This window comes from Ornithorhynchus anatinus, unplaced genomic scaffold, assembly GCF_004115215.2.
Source record: "Ornithorhynchus anatinus isolate Pmale09 unplaced genomic scaffold, mOrnAna1.pri.v4 scaffold_344_arrow_ctg1, whole genome shotgun sequence".
Lineage (NCBI taxonomy): Eukaryota > Metazoa > Chordata > Mammalia > Monotremata > Ornithorhynchidae > Ornithorhynchus > Ornithorhynchus anatinus.
The window spans coordinates 657070-674388 of record NW_024396779.1 but is presented as its reverse complement, the minus strand read 5'-3'; the positions used below and the strand labels follow the sequence as shown (position 1 = coordinate 674388).

General features: G+C 47.4%; 1 protein-coding gene and 1 non-coding gene across 2 annotated transcripts; one reads left to right on the top strand and one right to left on the bottom strand.

The window, feature by feature from the left end:
• Positions 1 to 12969: 12969 nt before the first annotated feature.
• On the bottom strand, positions 12970 to 13887 carry ORNANAV1R3219 (vomeronasal 1 receptor ornAnaV1R3219). The gene has a single exon (NM_001253611.2). The coding sequence runs from the start codon at positions 13885 to 13887 to the stop codon at positions 12970 to 12972; it is 918 nt and encodes a 305-aa protein (NP_001240540.2).
• Positions 13888 to 16923: 3036 nt separating this feature from the next.
• On the top strand, positions 16924 to 17061 carry LOC114808891. Its single transcript, XR_003756642.1, has one exon. It is a non-coding gene; the product is annotated as a small nucleolar RNA SNORA7 (small nucleolar RNA).
• Positions 17062 to 17319: the final 258 nt, after the last annotated feature.

Genomic DNA, 17319 nt, shown 5'->3' with positions numbered 1-17319 from the left:
GATGCTGGATTCCAATCCCAGCTCCGTCACTTGCCTATTGTGTGACCTTGGACAATTCACTTCACTTCTCTGTGCCTCAGATCCCTCAATTGCAAAATGGAGAGTCGATGCCTGTTTTCCCTCCTACTTAGTCTGTGAGCCCTATGTGGGACAGGGACTGTGTCCAACCTGATTAATTTGTGTCTACCCCAGGATACACAGTGCTTTTCAGATAGTAAATGCCATTTTTAAAAAAATGCTAAATCAGAACATCAGCCTTGAAGACACTTCTGCATAGCAAGTCTCCTGACCTATGGGGACTGGCCAAAGAAGAGTAGCAACAACTCACCTCCTCCAAGAGGTCTTACCAAACTGAGCTTCCCCTTTTCCCTCTGCTCCCTCTGCTGCCTCTCTGCCCCCCACTTCACCTCCCCTCAGCTAAGCCCCCTTTCCCTCCTTTCTCTCTACTCCTCCCCCTCTCCCTTCCCCTCCCCTCAACACTGTGCTCATTTGCTCATTTGTATATATTTTTATTACCCTATTTATTTTGTTAATGAGGTGTACATCCCCTTGATTCTATTTATTGCTATTGTTTTTGTCTGTCTGTCTCCCCCGATTAGACTGTAAGCCCATCAATGGGCAGGGATTGTCTCTATCTGTTGCTGAATTGTACATTCCAAGTGCTTGGCACAGTGCTCTGCACATAGTAAGCACTCAATAAATACTATTGAATGAATGAATGAATGAACTACCCTCCTGCCCTCTGGAATTACTCAGTACATAATACTGATCAAAATGAATTCATTCATTTGATTCATTTAATCGTATTTACTGAGTGCTTACTGTGTGCAGACCACTGTACTAAGCACTTGGGAGAGTATAATACAACAGTAAACACATTCCTTCGCTCTCATGGCTTTGACTACCATCTCTACGCAGATGACACGCAGATCTACATCTCCGCCCCTGTCCTCTCCCCTCCCTTCAGGCTCACATCTCCTGCTGCCTCCAGGACGTCTCCACCTGGATGTCGAAACTCAACATGAGCAAGACTGAGCTCCTCGTCTTCCCTCCCAAACCCGGTCCTCTCCCAGACTTCTTTATCACCATGGATGGCACGACCATCTTTCCCGTCCCGCAGGCCCGCAATCTCGGTGTCATCCTTGACTCGTCTCTCTCGTTCACCCCACGCATCCTATCCGTTACCGAAACCTGCCGGTTTCACCTTTACAGTATCGCCAAAATCCGCCCTTTCCTCTCCACCCAAACAGCTACCTTACTGCTACGGGCTCTCGTTATATCCCGGCTAGACTACTGTGTCAGCCTTCCCTCTGACCTCCCTTCCTCCTCTTTCGCCCCGCTCCAGTCTATTTTTCACTCCGCTGCCCGGCTCACCTTCCTGCAGAAACGATCTGGGCATGTCACTCCCCTTCTTAAACACCTCCAGTGGTCGTCTATCAACCTCCGCTCCAAACAAAAACTCCTCACTCTAGGCTTCAAGGCTCTCCATCACCTTGCCCCTTCCTACCTCTCCTCCCTTCTCTCTTTCTACCTCCCACCCCGCACGCTCCGCTCCTCTGCTGCCCACCTCCTCACCGTCCCTCGGTCTCGCCTATCCCGCCGTCGACCCCTGGGTCATCTCCTCCCGCGGTCCTGGAACACCCTCCCTCCTCACCTCCGCCAAACTGATTCTCTTCCCCTCTTCAGAACCCTACTTAAAACTCACCTCCTCCAAGAGGCCTTCCTAGACTGAGCTCCTCTTCTCCCTCTACTCCCTCTACCACCCCCCTTCACCTCTCCACAGCTAAACTCTCTTTTCCCCCCTTTCCCTCTGCTCCTCCCCCTCTCCCTTCCCATCACCTCAGCACTGTACTCGTCTGCTCAACTGTATATATTTTCATTACCCTATTTATTTTGTTAATGAAATGTACATCGCCTCGATTCTATTTAGTTGCCATTGTTTTTACGAGATGTTCTTCCCCTTGACTCTATTTATTGCCATCGTTCTTGTCTGTCCGTCTCCCCCGATTAGACTGTAAGCCCGTCAAACGGCAGGGACTGTCTCTATCTGTTGCCGACTTGTTCATTCCAAGCGCTTAGTACAGTGCTCTGCACCTAGTAAGCGCTCAATAAATACTATTGAATGAATTCCTTGTTCACAATGAGCTTATAGTCTATTGGGGGGTGACAGTCGTTAATATAAATAAATAAATTAATTAAATTAAAGATATGTATATATGTACTGTAGGGCAGGGACAGGGGAAGAACAAAGAGAGCAAGTCAGGGTGACTCAGAAGGGAGTGGGAGAAGAGGAAAGGGGAGCTTAGTCAAGGAAAGGCCTCTTGGAGGACATGTACCTTCAATAAGGCTTTGAAGGAGATAAGAGTAATTGCCTGTCAGATTTGAGGAGGGAGGGAATTCCAGGCCAGAGGCAGAACATGGGCTGGGGTCGGCGATGAGATAGATGAGATGGCAGCACAGTGAAAAGGTTGGCGTTAGAGGAGTGAAGTGTGTGGGCTGGGTTGGAGTAGGAGAGTAGCGAGGTGATTGAATGCTTTAAAGTCATTGGTGAGGAGTGTTTGTTTGATGCAGAGGTGGATTCTTTCATTCATTCATTCAATAGTATTTATTAAGTGCTTACTATGTACAGAACACTGTACTAAGCACTTGGAATGTACAATTCGGCAACAGATAGACATAATCCCTGCCCGTCGACGGATTTACAGTCTAATCGGGGAAAACAGATGGACAAAAACAAGACAACTTAATTGCAATAAATAGAATCAAGGGGATGTACACCTCATTAACAAAATAAATAGGGTAATAAAAATATATACAAATGAGCACAGTGCTGAGGGAAGGGGCAGGGAGAGGGGGAGGAGCAAAGGGAAAGGGGGGAAAGGGGGCTTAGCTGAGGGGAGGTGAAGGGGGCGGCAGAGAGGGAGCAGAGGGAGCAGAGGGAAAAGGGGAAGTTCAGTCTGGGAAGGACTCTTGGAGGAGGTGAGCTCTCAGAAGAGCTCTGAACAGGAGAAGAGAGTTAGTTTGGCAGAGGTGAGGAGGGAGGGCATTCCAGGACAGCAGGAGGACATGGCCCAGGGGTCGATGGCAGGATAGGCGCGAATGGGGTACCATGAGGAGAGGAGCGGAGCATGCAGGGTGGGCAGTAGAAAGAGATAAGGGAGGAGAGGTAGAAGGGGGCAAGGCAATGGAGAGCCTTGAAGCCTAGAGTGAGAAGTTTTTGTTTTGTGTGGAGGTTGATTGGCAACCAGAGGAGGATTTTAAGGAGGGGAGTGACATGTCCAGAGAGTTTCTGCAGGAAGATGATCCGGGCAGCAGAATGAAGAATGGACTGGAGCGGGGAGAGACAGGAGGAAGGGAGATCAGAGAGAAGGCTGACACAATAATCCAGCCAGGATATTATGAGAGTCTGTACCAGTAAGATAGCCGTTTGGATGGAGAGGAAGTGGCAGATCTTTATTTCCATTACCCTATTTATTTTGTTAATGAATTGGTCATCACCTTGATTCTATTTAGTTGCCATTGTTTTTACGAGATGTTCTTCCCCTTGACTCTATTTATTGCCATTGTTCTTGTCTGTCCATCTCCCCCGATTAGACTGTAAGCCCGTCAAACGGCAGGGACTGTCTCTATCTGTTGCCGACTTGTTCATCCCAAGCACTTAGTACAGTGTTCTGCACATAGTAAGCGCTCAATAAATACTACTGAATGAATGAATGAATGATATTGTAAAGGTGAGACCTGCAGGCCTTGGTGACAGATTGGATGTATGGGGTGAATGAGAGAGCCGAGTCAAGGATGACACCAAGGTTGCGGGCTTGAGAGATGGGAAGGATGGTCGTACCATCCACAGTGACAGGGAAGTCAAGAAGAGGACAGGGCTTGGGAGGGAAGATAAGGAGCTCGGTTTTGGACATGTTGAGTGTTAGGTGGCGGGCAGACATCCAGGTGGAGACGTCCTGGAGGCAGGAGGAGATACGAGCCTGAAGCGAGGGGCAGAGGACAGGGGAGGAGATGTAGATTTGTGTGTCATCTGCATAGAGATAATAGTTGAAGCAGTGGGAGCGAATGAGTTCACCAAGGGAGTGAGTATAGATGGAGAACAGAAGAGGGCCAAGAACTGACCCTTGAGGAACCCCTACAGTTAGAGGATGGGAGGGGGAGGAGGAAGCTGCAAAGGAGACTGAGAATGAATGGCCAGAAAGATAAGAGGAGAACCAGGAGAGGATGGAGTCCGTGAAGCCAAGGTGAGATGAGGTGTGGAGGTGAAGGGGATGGTCTACAGTGTCAAAGGCAATTGAGAGGTCGAGGAGGATTAGGATAGAGTAGGAGCCATTGGATTTGGCACGAAGGAGGTCATGGGTGACCTTTGAGAGAGCAGTCACGGTAGGGTGGAGGGGATGGAAGCCAGATTGGAGGGGGTCCAGGAGAGAGTTAGAGTTAAGGAATTCTAGGCAGCGAGTGTAGACGACTCATTCTAGGAGTTTGGAAAGGAAAAGTAGGAGGGAGATAGGGTGATAACTGGAAGGGGAAGTGGCGGTCGAGAGAGAGTTTTTTTAGGATGGGGAGACATGAGCATGTTTGAAGGCAGAGGGGAAGAAGCCATTGGAGAGTGAGCGGTTAAAGATAGAAGTTAAGGAGGGAAGGAGGGAAGGGGCGATAGTTTTTATAAGGTGAGTGGGAATGGGGTCCGAGGCACAGGTGGAGGGGGTGGCACTTGCGAGGAGGGAGGAGATCTCCCCTGATGATACTGCAGGGAAGGATGGGAAAGTAGGGGAGAGGGTTGGGATGCAGGGGGGGGACAGAAGGGTGAGGGGTTACTTTGGGGAGCTCAGACCTGATTGTGTTAATTTTCATGATGAAGTAGGTAGCCAGATCATTGGGGGTGAAGGATGGGAGGGGTAAGGAACAGGGTGCCTGAGGAGAGAATTAAAAGTCTGGAACAATTGGTGGGGGTGATGGGCATGGGCGTCAATGAGGGAAGAAAAGTAGTTTTGCCTGGCAGAGGAGAGGGCAGAGTTAAGGCAGGAAAGGATAATTTTGAAATAGATAAGGTTGGCTTGGTGCTTGGACCTTCACCAGCAGCGCTCAGCAGTTCGAGCATAATAACGGAGGAGGTGGACAGAGGCCGAGACCCAGAGCTGTGGGTTAGTGGAGCGAGAGAGGCGGAGGGAAAGGGGGGCGAGTGAGTTGAGATGAGTAGAGAGGGTGGAGTTGAGAGCAGTAACCTGATCATCGAGAGTGGAAAGAGAATAGGGAGGCAAGGTGGGGAGAGATGCTTTTGGAAAGACGGATGGGATCAAGAGAGCGGAGGTCTCTGTGGAGGAGTAATACAGATTTGCAGGGGCAGAGAGTGTGAGAGAGGAGGCAGGTGAGAAGGCTATGGTCTGAGAGAGGGATTTCAGAGTTGGTGAGGGAGGAGATAGTGCAGCGGTAGGAGATGACGAGATAGAGGATGAGACCAAGTTGGTGAGTGGGCGAGGTGTGGTGGAGCAGGAGGTTGGCAGAGTCAAGGAGGGATAGCAGGCAGGTGGAAGAGGAGTCACCAGGTACATCCATGTGGATGTTGAAGTCTCCGAGGACCAGAGTGGGCAGAGAGAAGGAGAGAAGGAAGGTGAGAAAGGGGTCAAGGTGGTTGAAGAAGTCGGAAGTGGGACCAGGAGGGCGGTAGATGATGGCTACAAGAACCTGGAGGGGGTGGTAAAGGCGAATGATATGGGCTTCAAAGGAGGGGAAGGAGAGGAAAGGGGTAGGAGGGATAGTGCAGAAGCGACACTGGGGTGAGAGAAGGAAACCGACGCCTCCTCCCTTTCCGGTGAGTCTTGGGGAGTGGGAGAAAGAGAGGCCTCCGCTGAAGAGAGTAGCGGTGGAGACCGTGTCTTCAGGAGTGAGCCAGGTCTCCATAAGGGTGAGAAGGAGGAGAGAGTGGGAAAGGAAAAGGTCAAGGATGAAAAGTAGTTTATCCGTAATGGAGCGGGGATTCCAAAGGCCACACTTGACAGTAGCTGTGGGTGCAGCGGAGGGAGGGGAGAAGGGGCAGGGGGAGGGGAGGGTTTGTATCTACCCCAGCGCTTAGAACAGTGCTCGGCACATAGTAAGCGCTTAACAAATGCCAACATTATTATTATTATTTGGATGGGAATGAGATGGCGGGGCCCTGGACGGGGAGCAGGGAATGAGAGGTGGTGGTGGGACAGGATGATTGGGATGGGGCGTGGGTGGGGAAGAGGGAAGAGGGGAGGGTGGGAGGAGGGCGTTTGGTGGGGAGGAGCATAGGGGGAGGGGGAAGAAGGGTGGCACTGGTAAAGTAAGTTTCTAGAGCGGAGGAGGGGAGGAGGCAGAGGAGAGAGCAGGAAAGAGCTGGGCAAGAGAGGGGAAGAGGAAGGAGAGGATTGGGAGGGGCAAATGGGAGGAGGGGGGGTGGAAGGACATGGTGAGATCAGAGAGATAGGTGGCAGCAGTGACAACAGTTAACAATAACATGCGAAAGCGGTAATATAGAAACATGATACAGTAAGATATTATTAATAAGCAGGTGATGATCAGGGTCGGGTGTTGACTAGGTGGATGAATAACCACTGGAGTTTTTTGAGGAGTGGGATGGCATGTCCTGAATGTTTTTGTAGAAAAATGATCTGGGCAGCAGAGTGAAATATGAACTGGAGTGGGGAGAGACAGGAGGTTGGGAGGTTAGCAAGGAGGCTGATGCAGTAATCCAAGCGGGGTAGGATGAGTGATTGTCTTAACGTGGTAGCAGTTTGGATGGAAACAAAAGGGCAAATTTTAGCGATGCTGTGAAGTTGGGACCAACAGGATTTAGTGATGGATTGACTATGTGGGTAGAACGAGAGAGAGGAGTCGATGATAATGCCAAGGTTACAGGCTTATGAGACAGGAAGGATGATGGTGCCATCTATGGTGATGGGAAAGTCAGGGGGAGGAAGGGGTTTGGGTGGAAGATAAGGAGCTCTGTTTGGTATTTGGTTTACTAATTGCTTACTACTATGTGTCAAGCATTTAGATACAAGTTAATCAGGTCAAACACAGTCCCTGTCCCCCATGGACTCACAGTCTAAGTAGGATGATGGACGGTCACTGAATCCCCATTTTACAGATGAGAAAACTGAGGTGCAGGGAAGTTAAATGACTTGCCCAAGGTCACAGCAGATAAGTGACAGAATCAGGATTAGAACTCAGGTCCTCTGACTCCCAGGTCCTGACTTCACACTAGGCTATGCTTCTTCCACTATCCTAAGTGTAGGATAGAGGCCAGAAAGTCCACGTTCCTGTTGGTCCTCAAAGTGGGCTCTTTCTGTATCCACTGAAAGTAATGTGGTTTAGTTGAAAGACCATGGGCCTGGAACTCAGAGGCACCACTTGTCTGCTCTATGACCTTGGGCCAGTCATTTCACTTCTCTGTGCCTCAGTTACCTCTTCTGTACAATGGGGATTAAGACTGTGAACCCATGTGGGACCTGGACTATGTCCAATGTGATTTAGCTTGTATCTACCCCAGCACTTAGTATTGGGCCTGGCACAAAGTAAGTGCTTAACAAAGGGCTCTTCACATAATAAGCACTCAATAAATACCACTGATAGATTAACAAAATGCTAAAAAAAAATAGAGACATAAATCTGGGCTGGATGGGCAATCCTCTGAGTCAGTGATGTCACTTCTTATGGATTCATGTCTCCCTAGGCCTTCATCCTTGGATCTGAAAGACTCTCTGGACCACGACACAACCAAACAAATCATCGGGAAATTTCTTGTTTTGTTCCCCACCTGTCTGCACATCAACAAGCCCCAACAGGAAACAAGAAGTGATGAGCTTACCTGTCAGGACATGCTGACATCTACAGCTCTAGGAAACCAGTAGCAATGGTGAACTCAAGTCTTTTTCTTACCCCCTTTTACCTTCCTGGGTATTAAGTTCTTCAACTCACAGGTCCCTTCCTCTCCCGTTCCCTCAGTGACCCCATCAGCATCATCGACATAATGGATGTGGAGCCTGGAAAATTTAGTTGATTTAAAGCCATCAGTGCAGGGAGGATGGATATCAATGGGAATGGAGGCTGGCCTTCTCCATCATCTTGCTAAGACAAAAACACTCCCAAGACCTGGATGACTTGTCCAGGCTACAGACAAACCTACTTGTTTGGTCTTTGAAGCCCTCTGAGAGAGAAGATTTTAGTGACTGAGGATCAGACCTCTTACTTAGCGTTTCTGGAGACTTTAGTCCCAGGGCTCCAAGAAAATAGCCCTAGGGATGGCCTTGGGTTTTCAGAGTCTAATTAATCCCACTGGACAAGACAGTGGGATTTGCCTTTCTGGGAACTTGTTTTCAGGGAAAGATAGAGATAAGAGATAGGATGGAGGTAAGGAGAGTTAAGAGGTGTCAGCTCAGAGCCCAGAATCAATCAACCAATGAGATTTCTTGAGCACTTGCTATGTGCAGAGCATTGTACTAAAGCACTTGGGAGAGTACAACACAACAGAGTTGGTAGACATGTTCCCTGCTCTCAGTGGCTTACAGTCCAGAGATGGGAGACAAACATTAATGTAAAGAAATCATTTATAACATATAATTTAAAGATATGTACAAACGTGCTGTGGGGTTGACGGTGGGACAAATGTAAAATGCCCAAAGGTAACAAATTCATGTGCATAGGGGATGAAGAAGGGAGAGGGAGCTGGGGAAAAGAAGGTTTAATAGGGAAAGGCCTCTGAAAAGCCAGGAGGTTCAATTGGGCAGCAGAGCATAGCCAGGGGAAGAGGAAGGTAAGATGAAGCAGCGTGGCGCAGTGGAAAGAGCACGGGCTTTGGAGTCAGGGCTCATGAGTTCGAATCCCAGCTCTGCCACTTGTCAGCTGTGTGACTGTGGGCAAGTCACTTCACTTCTCTGTGCCTCAGTTCCCTCATCTGTAAAGTGGGCATTAAGACTGTGAGCCCCACGTGGGACAACCTGATTCCCCTGTGTTTACCCCAGCGCTTAGAACAGTGCTCTGCACATAGTAAGCGCTTAACAAATACCAACATTATTATTATTATTATAATAAATAGTTCATCAAGGATTTCCTCAGCCCTTTGATTCCTCACATCCTCCCTGACAAGCTGGAAAGTTTGGCACCTTTCACTCTACTACTTAGAAGATACCCAACTGGACTGAGGACTACCATCACCAACAACCGGGCATCAACCTGAGAATTATAATCATTATAATAAAAAATAATAATAATTTTGGTTAAGTGCTTACTATGTGTCAAGCACTGTATTAAGTGCTGGGGAAGATAGAAACTAATCAGATCCCACATGGGGCTCACAGTTTAAGTAATAATAATGTTAATGACAATATTAACAATAATAGTAGTTTTTTAAACACTAGGTGTTAGGCACTATACTACACACTGAGGATGATACGAGATAATCAGGTCCCACATGGGGATCACAGACTAAGTACAAGGAAAGCAGCCTAACTCAGGCTAGGGTAGTGAAGATTGATTGATATTTATGCCCCAAAGATTGGTCCTGGAGGTTGATTAATTAATAAATTGTGGTATTTGCTCAGCCTGGAAAAAGTCATTCATTCATTCATTCATTCATTCATTCATTCATTCTATCATATTTATTGAGCACTTACTCTGTGCAGAACACTGTACTAAGTGCATGCAGAACACTGTACTAAGTGCTTTGAAAGTACACTTCAGCAGTAAAGAGACAATCCCTGTCCAAACTGGGCTTACGGTCTAGAGGAGGGGAGATAGACATCAAAACAAGTACACAGACTTCAATATGAATAAATACAATTATAGATATATACATATAGATGTATAAGTGCTGTGGGGTGGGGAGGGGGGAAAGAGCAAAGGGAGGGAGTCGAAGTGATGCGGGGGGGGGATGAGGAAAAGGGGGGCTTAGTCTGGGAAGGCCTCTTGGAGGAGGTGTGCCTTCAGTAGAGCTTTGAGTGATTACTTGGCAGATTTGAGGAGGGAGGGCGTTCCAGGCCGGAGGTAGGATTTGGGCCAGGGGTCAATGGCGGGACAGGTGAGAAATGGCGGGACAGGTGAGAATAAGGAACAGTGAGAAGGTAAGCACCAAAGGAGTGGAGTGTACAGGCTGGGATGCAGAAGGAGAGATGGGAGGTGACATAAGAAGGGGTGAGGTGATGGAGAGCTTTGAAGCCAATAGTGAGGAATTTTTGTTTGATAAGTCATAAAATGTGCTGATGTAACCATTTCCACAAAAATACAAATTGTCAATTCTATGCTGTTTCCAGTGACAGTGTATGGATCTGAAAGCTGGACAGTGAAAAAACAGGATAGAAAAATCAATTTCAGCCCTACCTTCCCCTGCCAACAATTTCAGCCTCACCCTGTCCTTAGTTAAGCAAGTTAGAGTCACACTTGATTGGATTCTGTTGTTGGTGTGGAGGAACACAATGCCCACCTTTTGGGAATGAGGTTGCATCCACTTTTTGAGGCATGGATTCAGTCTGTCCTCACCCTTACTGATCTTTATTAGATATTGCAATACCCGCCCCCCCTTTTTGCTGTGTTGCTGCGGCTTGATTTTTTTTGTTGGACTGGACATCTGGGGGCTCATCCAGGATCCACATGAGTTCATGGGAAAAGCCTGCTTGGGACCTGCTGGACCGAGGACTCTGCAACGCAACCCTGGGCAACGTAGACTACTGGATAGTGTATTGGCTGGAATAGCAAGCAAGACCCAGGTTTGAATACCACTGGCCTACTGTGTGATTTGACCAAGTCACTTAATCTCTCTGGGCCTTGGGTTCCTTATCTGTAAAATCAACTGAAAGGTTTTGTAGAAAAAAGATCCATGCAGCTGAGTGAAGTATGGACTGGTGATGAGAGAGACAGGAGGCCCGGACCTCAATGAGGAGGCTGTTGTAGTAGTCAAGGCCCGACAGAATAAGTGCTTGGTTAGATCATTGTAGTAGTAGTTTGGATGGAGAGGAAAGGGAGGATTTTAGCAATACTGTGAAGGTAGAACTGACAGGATTTCGTGACAGATTGTACATGTGGGTTGTATGAGAGAGATGAATCAAGGGCAATGCCAAGGTTATAGGATTGTGAGATAGGGAGGATAGTGTGATTTCTTCAGCGATGGGATAGACAGGGAGGAGGACAGGATTTGGGCAGAAAGATGAGGAGTTCTGTTTGGACATATTTAGTTTGAAGTGTTGGCAGGACATCTAGGTAGCAATGTTCTGAAGGCAGGAGGAAATGTGAGATTGCAGAGGAGTGAGTTCAGGGCTGGGGATGTAGATTTGGGAATCATCCACATAGCAATGGTAGTTGAAGCCGTGGGACTGAGTAAGTTCTCCTAGGGAGTGGGTAGATGGAGAATAGAAGGGGACTGAGAACTGATTCTTGCAGGACCCTCACTGTGAGAGGAAGAGAGACAGAGGAGGCCAGACTACAAAAGAAACTGAGGAGTAGCCAGAGAGAGTGGAAGAAGAGGAAATGAGGGCTTATTCAGGGAAGGCTTCTTGGAAGAGATGTGTCTTCAATAAAGCTTTGAAGGTGGAGAAAATAATTGTCCGTCAGATGTGAAGAGGGAGGGGCATTCCAGGACGGAGACAGGGTGTCAGGGAGACGTAGGTGGTGGAATAGATGAGATCGAGGTACAGTGAGAAGCTTAGGGTTAGAGGAGTGGAGTGTGCAGGCTGGGTGGTAGTAGGAGAGCAGTGAGATAAGATAGGAAGGGAGAAGGTGAGTGAGAACTTTAGAACTGATAATAAGGAGTTTTGGTTTGTTGCAGAGTGGATACACTGGAGCTTCTTGAGAAGTGGAGAAACATGGACTGGCGTTTCTATAGAAAAATGAGTAAAATAGGGACTAGGGTGGGGAGAGACAGGAGGCAGGGAGGTCAGCAAGGAGGCTCAATCTGTCAATCAATTGAACTTAGAGTTTGGGAGAGCACAATGCAACAGGCTCATAGGCACCTTCCATGCCCCAAACAAGCTTACAGTCTAGAGGAGGAGACAGACACTGATACAAATAATTAAATTATGGATATGTACTTAAGTGCAGAGGGCCTGAGGATGGAGTGATTAAGGGTGCAAATCCAAGAGCGAGGGCGATGAAGAAGGGGATGTGAGAAGAGGAAATCAAGGCTCTGTCGAGAAAGTTCTCTTGGAGGGGATGGGATTTTAATATCCTATTCCTACTTCCCCCAAGACAGAATCTTTCCAAAGTTTCTGAGTTTCCCATACACAGATTACATAGGCACTTCTGCTTATGAGAAGGTAAATGGGGTTTACTTAGTAAAATATTTTAGCATTAAACAGCAATGACAGTTATTTGTTGTGAAGTATTTATCTACACCTTAAAGAGCCCTTAACATTTAGCAAAGAAGTTACCAAGAAGAGAACTGTGCACTGGAGGAAGAAAATTTTAAATGAAGAGTGGAGATATCTAGCCATCCAATATCTTAAGCTAATAACTCCCCACCAATTTATATAACATAATTACACCCTAACTTATCCTAGTGGAAAGAGCACAGGCCTTGGAGTCTGATGACATGGGTTCTAATCCCCCCTCTGCCACTTTTCTGCTGTGTGACCTTGGGTGAGCCACTTAATTTTGATATTACAGATGAGGTAAGTGGGGCACAGAGAAGTGAAGTGACTTCCCCAAGTAACTGATGAACATAAGCAGAATGTTTTTTATTTATCAGAGAAAGCTTTATTAGTAGACTGACCGGGTTTCAGAAATTCACTGTCTGTGATCTGGTCTTGCCATTTGCCACTGAACCTGGCCTGTAAGTGAAAGTGATGTAAGGTTTCAGGGAGCCGGATATGGATCCTGTTGGGTGTTTCACCAGGAGGCACCAAACAGGCAAAAAAAGAGAGGTGATTATGACCACATGGGTCAACTTGGGGCCATTCCAACTTGAAGGTGCCTCCCTTTAATCTTCCTGGAGACCCGAAGGGAAAGCATGTAGCCACCCTAGGGATCCTTGTTTAAAAAAGGAGAGTCCCTTTTCCACAATGCCCTTATTCTCCGGTCGCTGGAAATCATCAGGAACGGACTCATAGTTGAGAAGGTGACTGAAAAAGCCACATGGCTATTCACCAACCATGGAGAATTCTCTTTCCTGTTTAACAAAACACTGAACATGATCGTCTGTCGTCCATACAGCAGGACGTAGAACACTACCAGGACGATGACCCTCTTGGCTGCCCTGACCTCGGGCATCGCTCCAGGGGGAAGTCCAGGTGCATGGAGGTGTCGGACCCGCCGGTGGTGTCTGTGCAGGACAATCACCATGTAGCCACTGGCCATGCTCATGACAACCACGAAGGAGAGATCTCTCAGAGAGGTAACAATTGCATTTCTAAGAGTGGTTGCTGTACTGACAGGTACTTCTGTGCAATATTTAAAATCCAGCGTGATTCGAACCCTGGAACCATTCCGGGAACCTGCCACAAACCTCAGTGCACCAAAATCTAAGAGAAGAGTGAAGATCCAGAAGAGGAGATAGGAGGAGAAGATGAACTTGGATAACCTCAACTTAAGTCCCGTCCACCTGGGGGTCCCGGGGCTGATGGTGATGGCCTGGTAGATGCTCAGGAAGCAGGTGCTGAAGATGGACAGGCCACGGGCCACTCGATAGAAGTACATGACCATTTTGCATTCGACATCATCTAGGAAATTTTCAAGGCTCCAAATTTCCAGTGCATTTAAGACTCCCCCAGTGAGAAGGACGATGGTGTTGGCCAAGGTCAGGTGAGCAAGGATGAAGTCAGAGGAGCTTAACTGGTAGCTGCCACAGATCTTGTGGATATAAAACAGGAAGAGGAATCCATTTGCTGAAATCCCAGTGCCAACCTGTATCAGAATCACAATGCCAAAGGTGATGTCCATTCACCCCAATTCTCAGGCAGAATTAGAGAAGACCTCCTGAAAGGCAGCTTTGGGAGAGAGAATGACTTAGGAGTGAGACACACAGGGAGAAAGAGAGAGTGTGTGTGTGTGTCCTACGGCATCCAGGAGACCTAAAGACATACCTGCACCCCTTAAATTTGACTGGCAGTCAAAAAAATAAATAAAATAAATGAATTGTGGCATTTGTTAAGCGCTTACTATGTGCAAAGCACTGTTCTAAGCGCTGGGGGATACAGGGTGATCAGGTTGTCCCACGCGGGGCTCACAGTTTTAATCCCCATTTGACAGATGAGGTAACTGAGGCACAGAGAAGTTAAGTGACTTGCCCAAGGTCACACAGCTGACCAGCGGCAGAGCCGGAATTAGAACCCGTGACCTCTGAGTCCCAAGCCCGCGCTCTTTCCACTGAGCCATGCTGCTTCTCTAAAAAAAGAAATTTACATGCTCTTTGTTTCTTCGGTCATTGAGTCAGAAGGACTTGGGTTCTAATCCCGGCTCTACCACATGTCCACTTTGTGGACAAGTCATTTAACATCTCTGGGCCTCAGTTACCTCATCTGTAAAATGGGGATTAAGAGTGTGAGCCTCATGTGGGACAGAGACTGTTTCCAACCTGATTAACTTGTATCTACGCCAGAGCTTAGAACAGTGTTTAGCACATAGTAATCACTTAACAAGTATAATAATAATAATGATAATTATTATTATTATCATTATTACATTGGATTTTGGATACTCTCCCCACCTCAACCCCACAGTGCTTACTTAGATATCTTTAAATTATGTATTATAAATGACCTATTCATTCATATGCATTCCTATAAGCTTGTTGTGGGCTGTGGACTTGTCTGCTACTTCTGTTTTATGGCACTCTCCCAAGTGCTTAATGCAGTACTCTGCACATAGTAAGTGCTTAATCAATTACAATGATTCATTGATTCTTAATATTCCTGATAAAATACCATCATTATTCCCCAATTCTGCCAAGAAGAGATGGAAAACACTAGTTTGAGGCTCAGCAATGAAGGCAGCTTTGTGATAAGATTGCTTCCTTCTGTGAGCCTTCTGATAGGTCGAAAGGTATTAATTCCACTAGGCAAGCAGTGTTGCCTAATGGAAAGAGCATGAGCCTGATAGTCAGAGGACCTGGTGTCTAAACCCTAGTCCGCCACTTGTCTGTTCTGTGACTTTGGGCCAGTCACTTAACTTCTGTGTGTCTCATTTCCATCCTCTGCAAAATTTGGATTCAATACCTGTTCTCCCTCCAACTTAGACTGTAAGTCCCATGTGGGATCTGATTATCTGGTATGAACCCCAGCACTTAGTACGGTGCTTGGGACATAGTAAGTGCTTAACAAATACCACAACTATAAATTGTTGCCAGCTTTAAGTGTCTGTCTTCCCAGCTAGCTTGTAAGCTCTTTGAGGGTGGGATCGTGTCAATTAACTCTACTGTTCTTTTTCAAGGGCTTAAAACATTGCTCTGCACAAAGAAATCAGTAGGATTCCAATTAATCAATTGGTTTATTGATTGACAAAGGCTACAATGATCAGGCCCCTCTTAGGGTCGCATCTGTACAGTTTCCAGTACTCTACAAGTCTCTGCTATGGGAGGGAGAGTCAAGCAGAGGCCTACCCATTCCATTCTTAGCTTGGGCAGTGGCTAACAAATGGAAGGCAATCTGCTACAAGTCAAAACTCACCTGTGCTGGGCAGCAATGGCATGGGAGAGACTGGAGGGCAGAGACTCAAGTTTACTGTGTGGAAGGAGGTGATGGTAAACCACTTTCATATTTTTACCAAGAAAACTCTACGGATACACTACCAGAACGATTGCAGATGGAGAGCGGGGAGTTCTGGGAGAGATGTGTCAGTGGTGTCCCTGTGGGTCAGAAACAACTAGACGGCTTAAGACAAGACAATGCTCAAGACAACTGGGGTGTGTTCAAGGCTAATGTCCAGAACTTTCCAAATTTTATACCAGGCTAGGCCATCAGCCGAACTAGGCTTTTCCCGATCCGTTACCAAGACCTGCCAGTCTCACCTATACAATATCACCAAGATCCGCCCTTTCCTCTCCACCCAAACGGCTACCTTACTGCTACAGGCTCTCATTATATCCCGGCTAGACTACTGTGTCAGCCTTCTCTCTGATCTCCCTTCCTCCTCTCTCGCCCCGCTCCAGTCTATTCTTCACTCTGCTGCCTGGCTCATCTTCCTGCAGAAATGTTCTGGGCATGTCACTCCCCTTCTTAAACACCTGCAGTGGTTGCCTATCAACCTCCGCTCCAAACAAAAACTCCTCACTCTAGGCTTCAAGGTTCTCCATCACCTTGCCCCTTCCTACTTCTCCTCCCTTCTCTCTTTCTACTGCCCACCCCGCACGCTCCGCTCCTCTGCCGCCCACCTCCTCACCGTCCCTTGGTCTCGCCTATCCTGCCGTCGACCCCTGGGCCACGTCCTCCCGCGGTCCTGGAATGCCCTCCCTCCTCACCTCCGACAATCTAATTCTCTTCCCCTCTTCAAATCCCTACTTAAAGCTCACCTCCCCCAAGAGGCCTTCCCAGACTGAGCTCCCCCGTTTTTCCCTCTGCTCCCTCTATCCCCCACATCACCGCTCCGCAGCTAAACCCTCTTCTCCCCTCTTTCCCTCTCCTCCTCCCCCTCTCCCGTCCCATCCCCTCAGCACTGTACTTGTCCGCTCAACTGTATATATCTTCATCACCCCATTTATTTTGTTTAGTGAGAGTACATCACCTTGATTCTATTTATTTGCCATTGTTTTTATGAGATGTTCTTCCCCTTGACTCTATTTATTGCCATTATTCTTGTCTACCTGTCTCCCCCGATTAGACTGTAAGCCCCTCAAAGGGCAGGAACTGTCTCTATCTGTTGCCGATTTGTACATTCCAAGCACTTAGTACAGTGCTCTGCACATAGTAAGCGCTCAATAAATACTATTGAATTAATTGAATGAATGAAATTTATTGATTGACAAAGGCTACAAAGATCAGGCCCCTCTTAGGGTCGCATCTGGAGAGTTTCCAGTACTCTACAAGTCTCTGCTATGGGAGGGAGAGCCAAGCAGAGGCCTACCCATTCCATTCTTAGCTTGGGCAGTGGCTAACAAGTGGAAGGCAATCTGCTACAAGTCGAAACTCACCTGTGCTGGGCAGCAATGGCATGGGAGAGAGTGGAGGGCAGAGACTCAAGTTTACTGTGTGGAAGGAGGTGATGGTAAACCACTTTCATATTTTTACCAAGAAAACTCTATGGATACACTACCAGAACGATTGCAGATGGAGAGCGGGGAGTTCTGGGAGAGATGTGTCAGTGGTGTCCCTGTGGGTCAGAAACAACTAGATGGCTTAAGACAAGACAATGCTCAAGACAACTGGGGTGTGTTCAAGG

Coding starts and splice junctions, on each gene's coding strand:
- ORNANAV1R3219 (NM_001253611.2), bottom strand. CDS start 13,887: ATGGACATCACCTTTGGCATTGTGATTCTGATACAGGTTGGCACTGGG.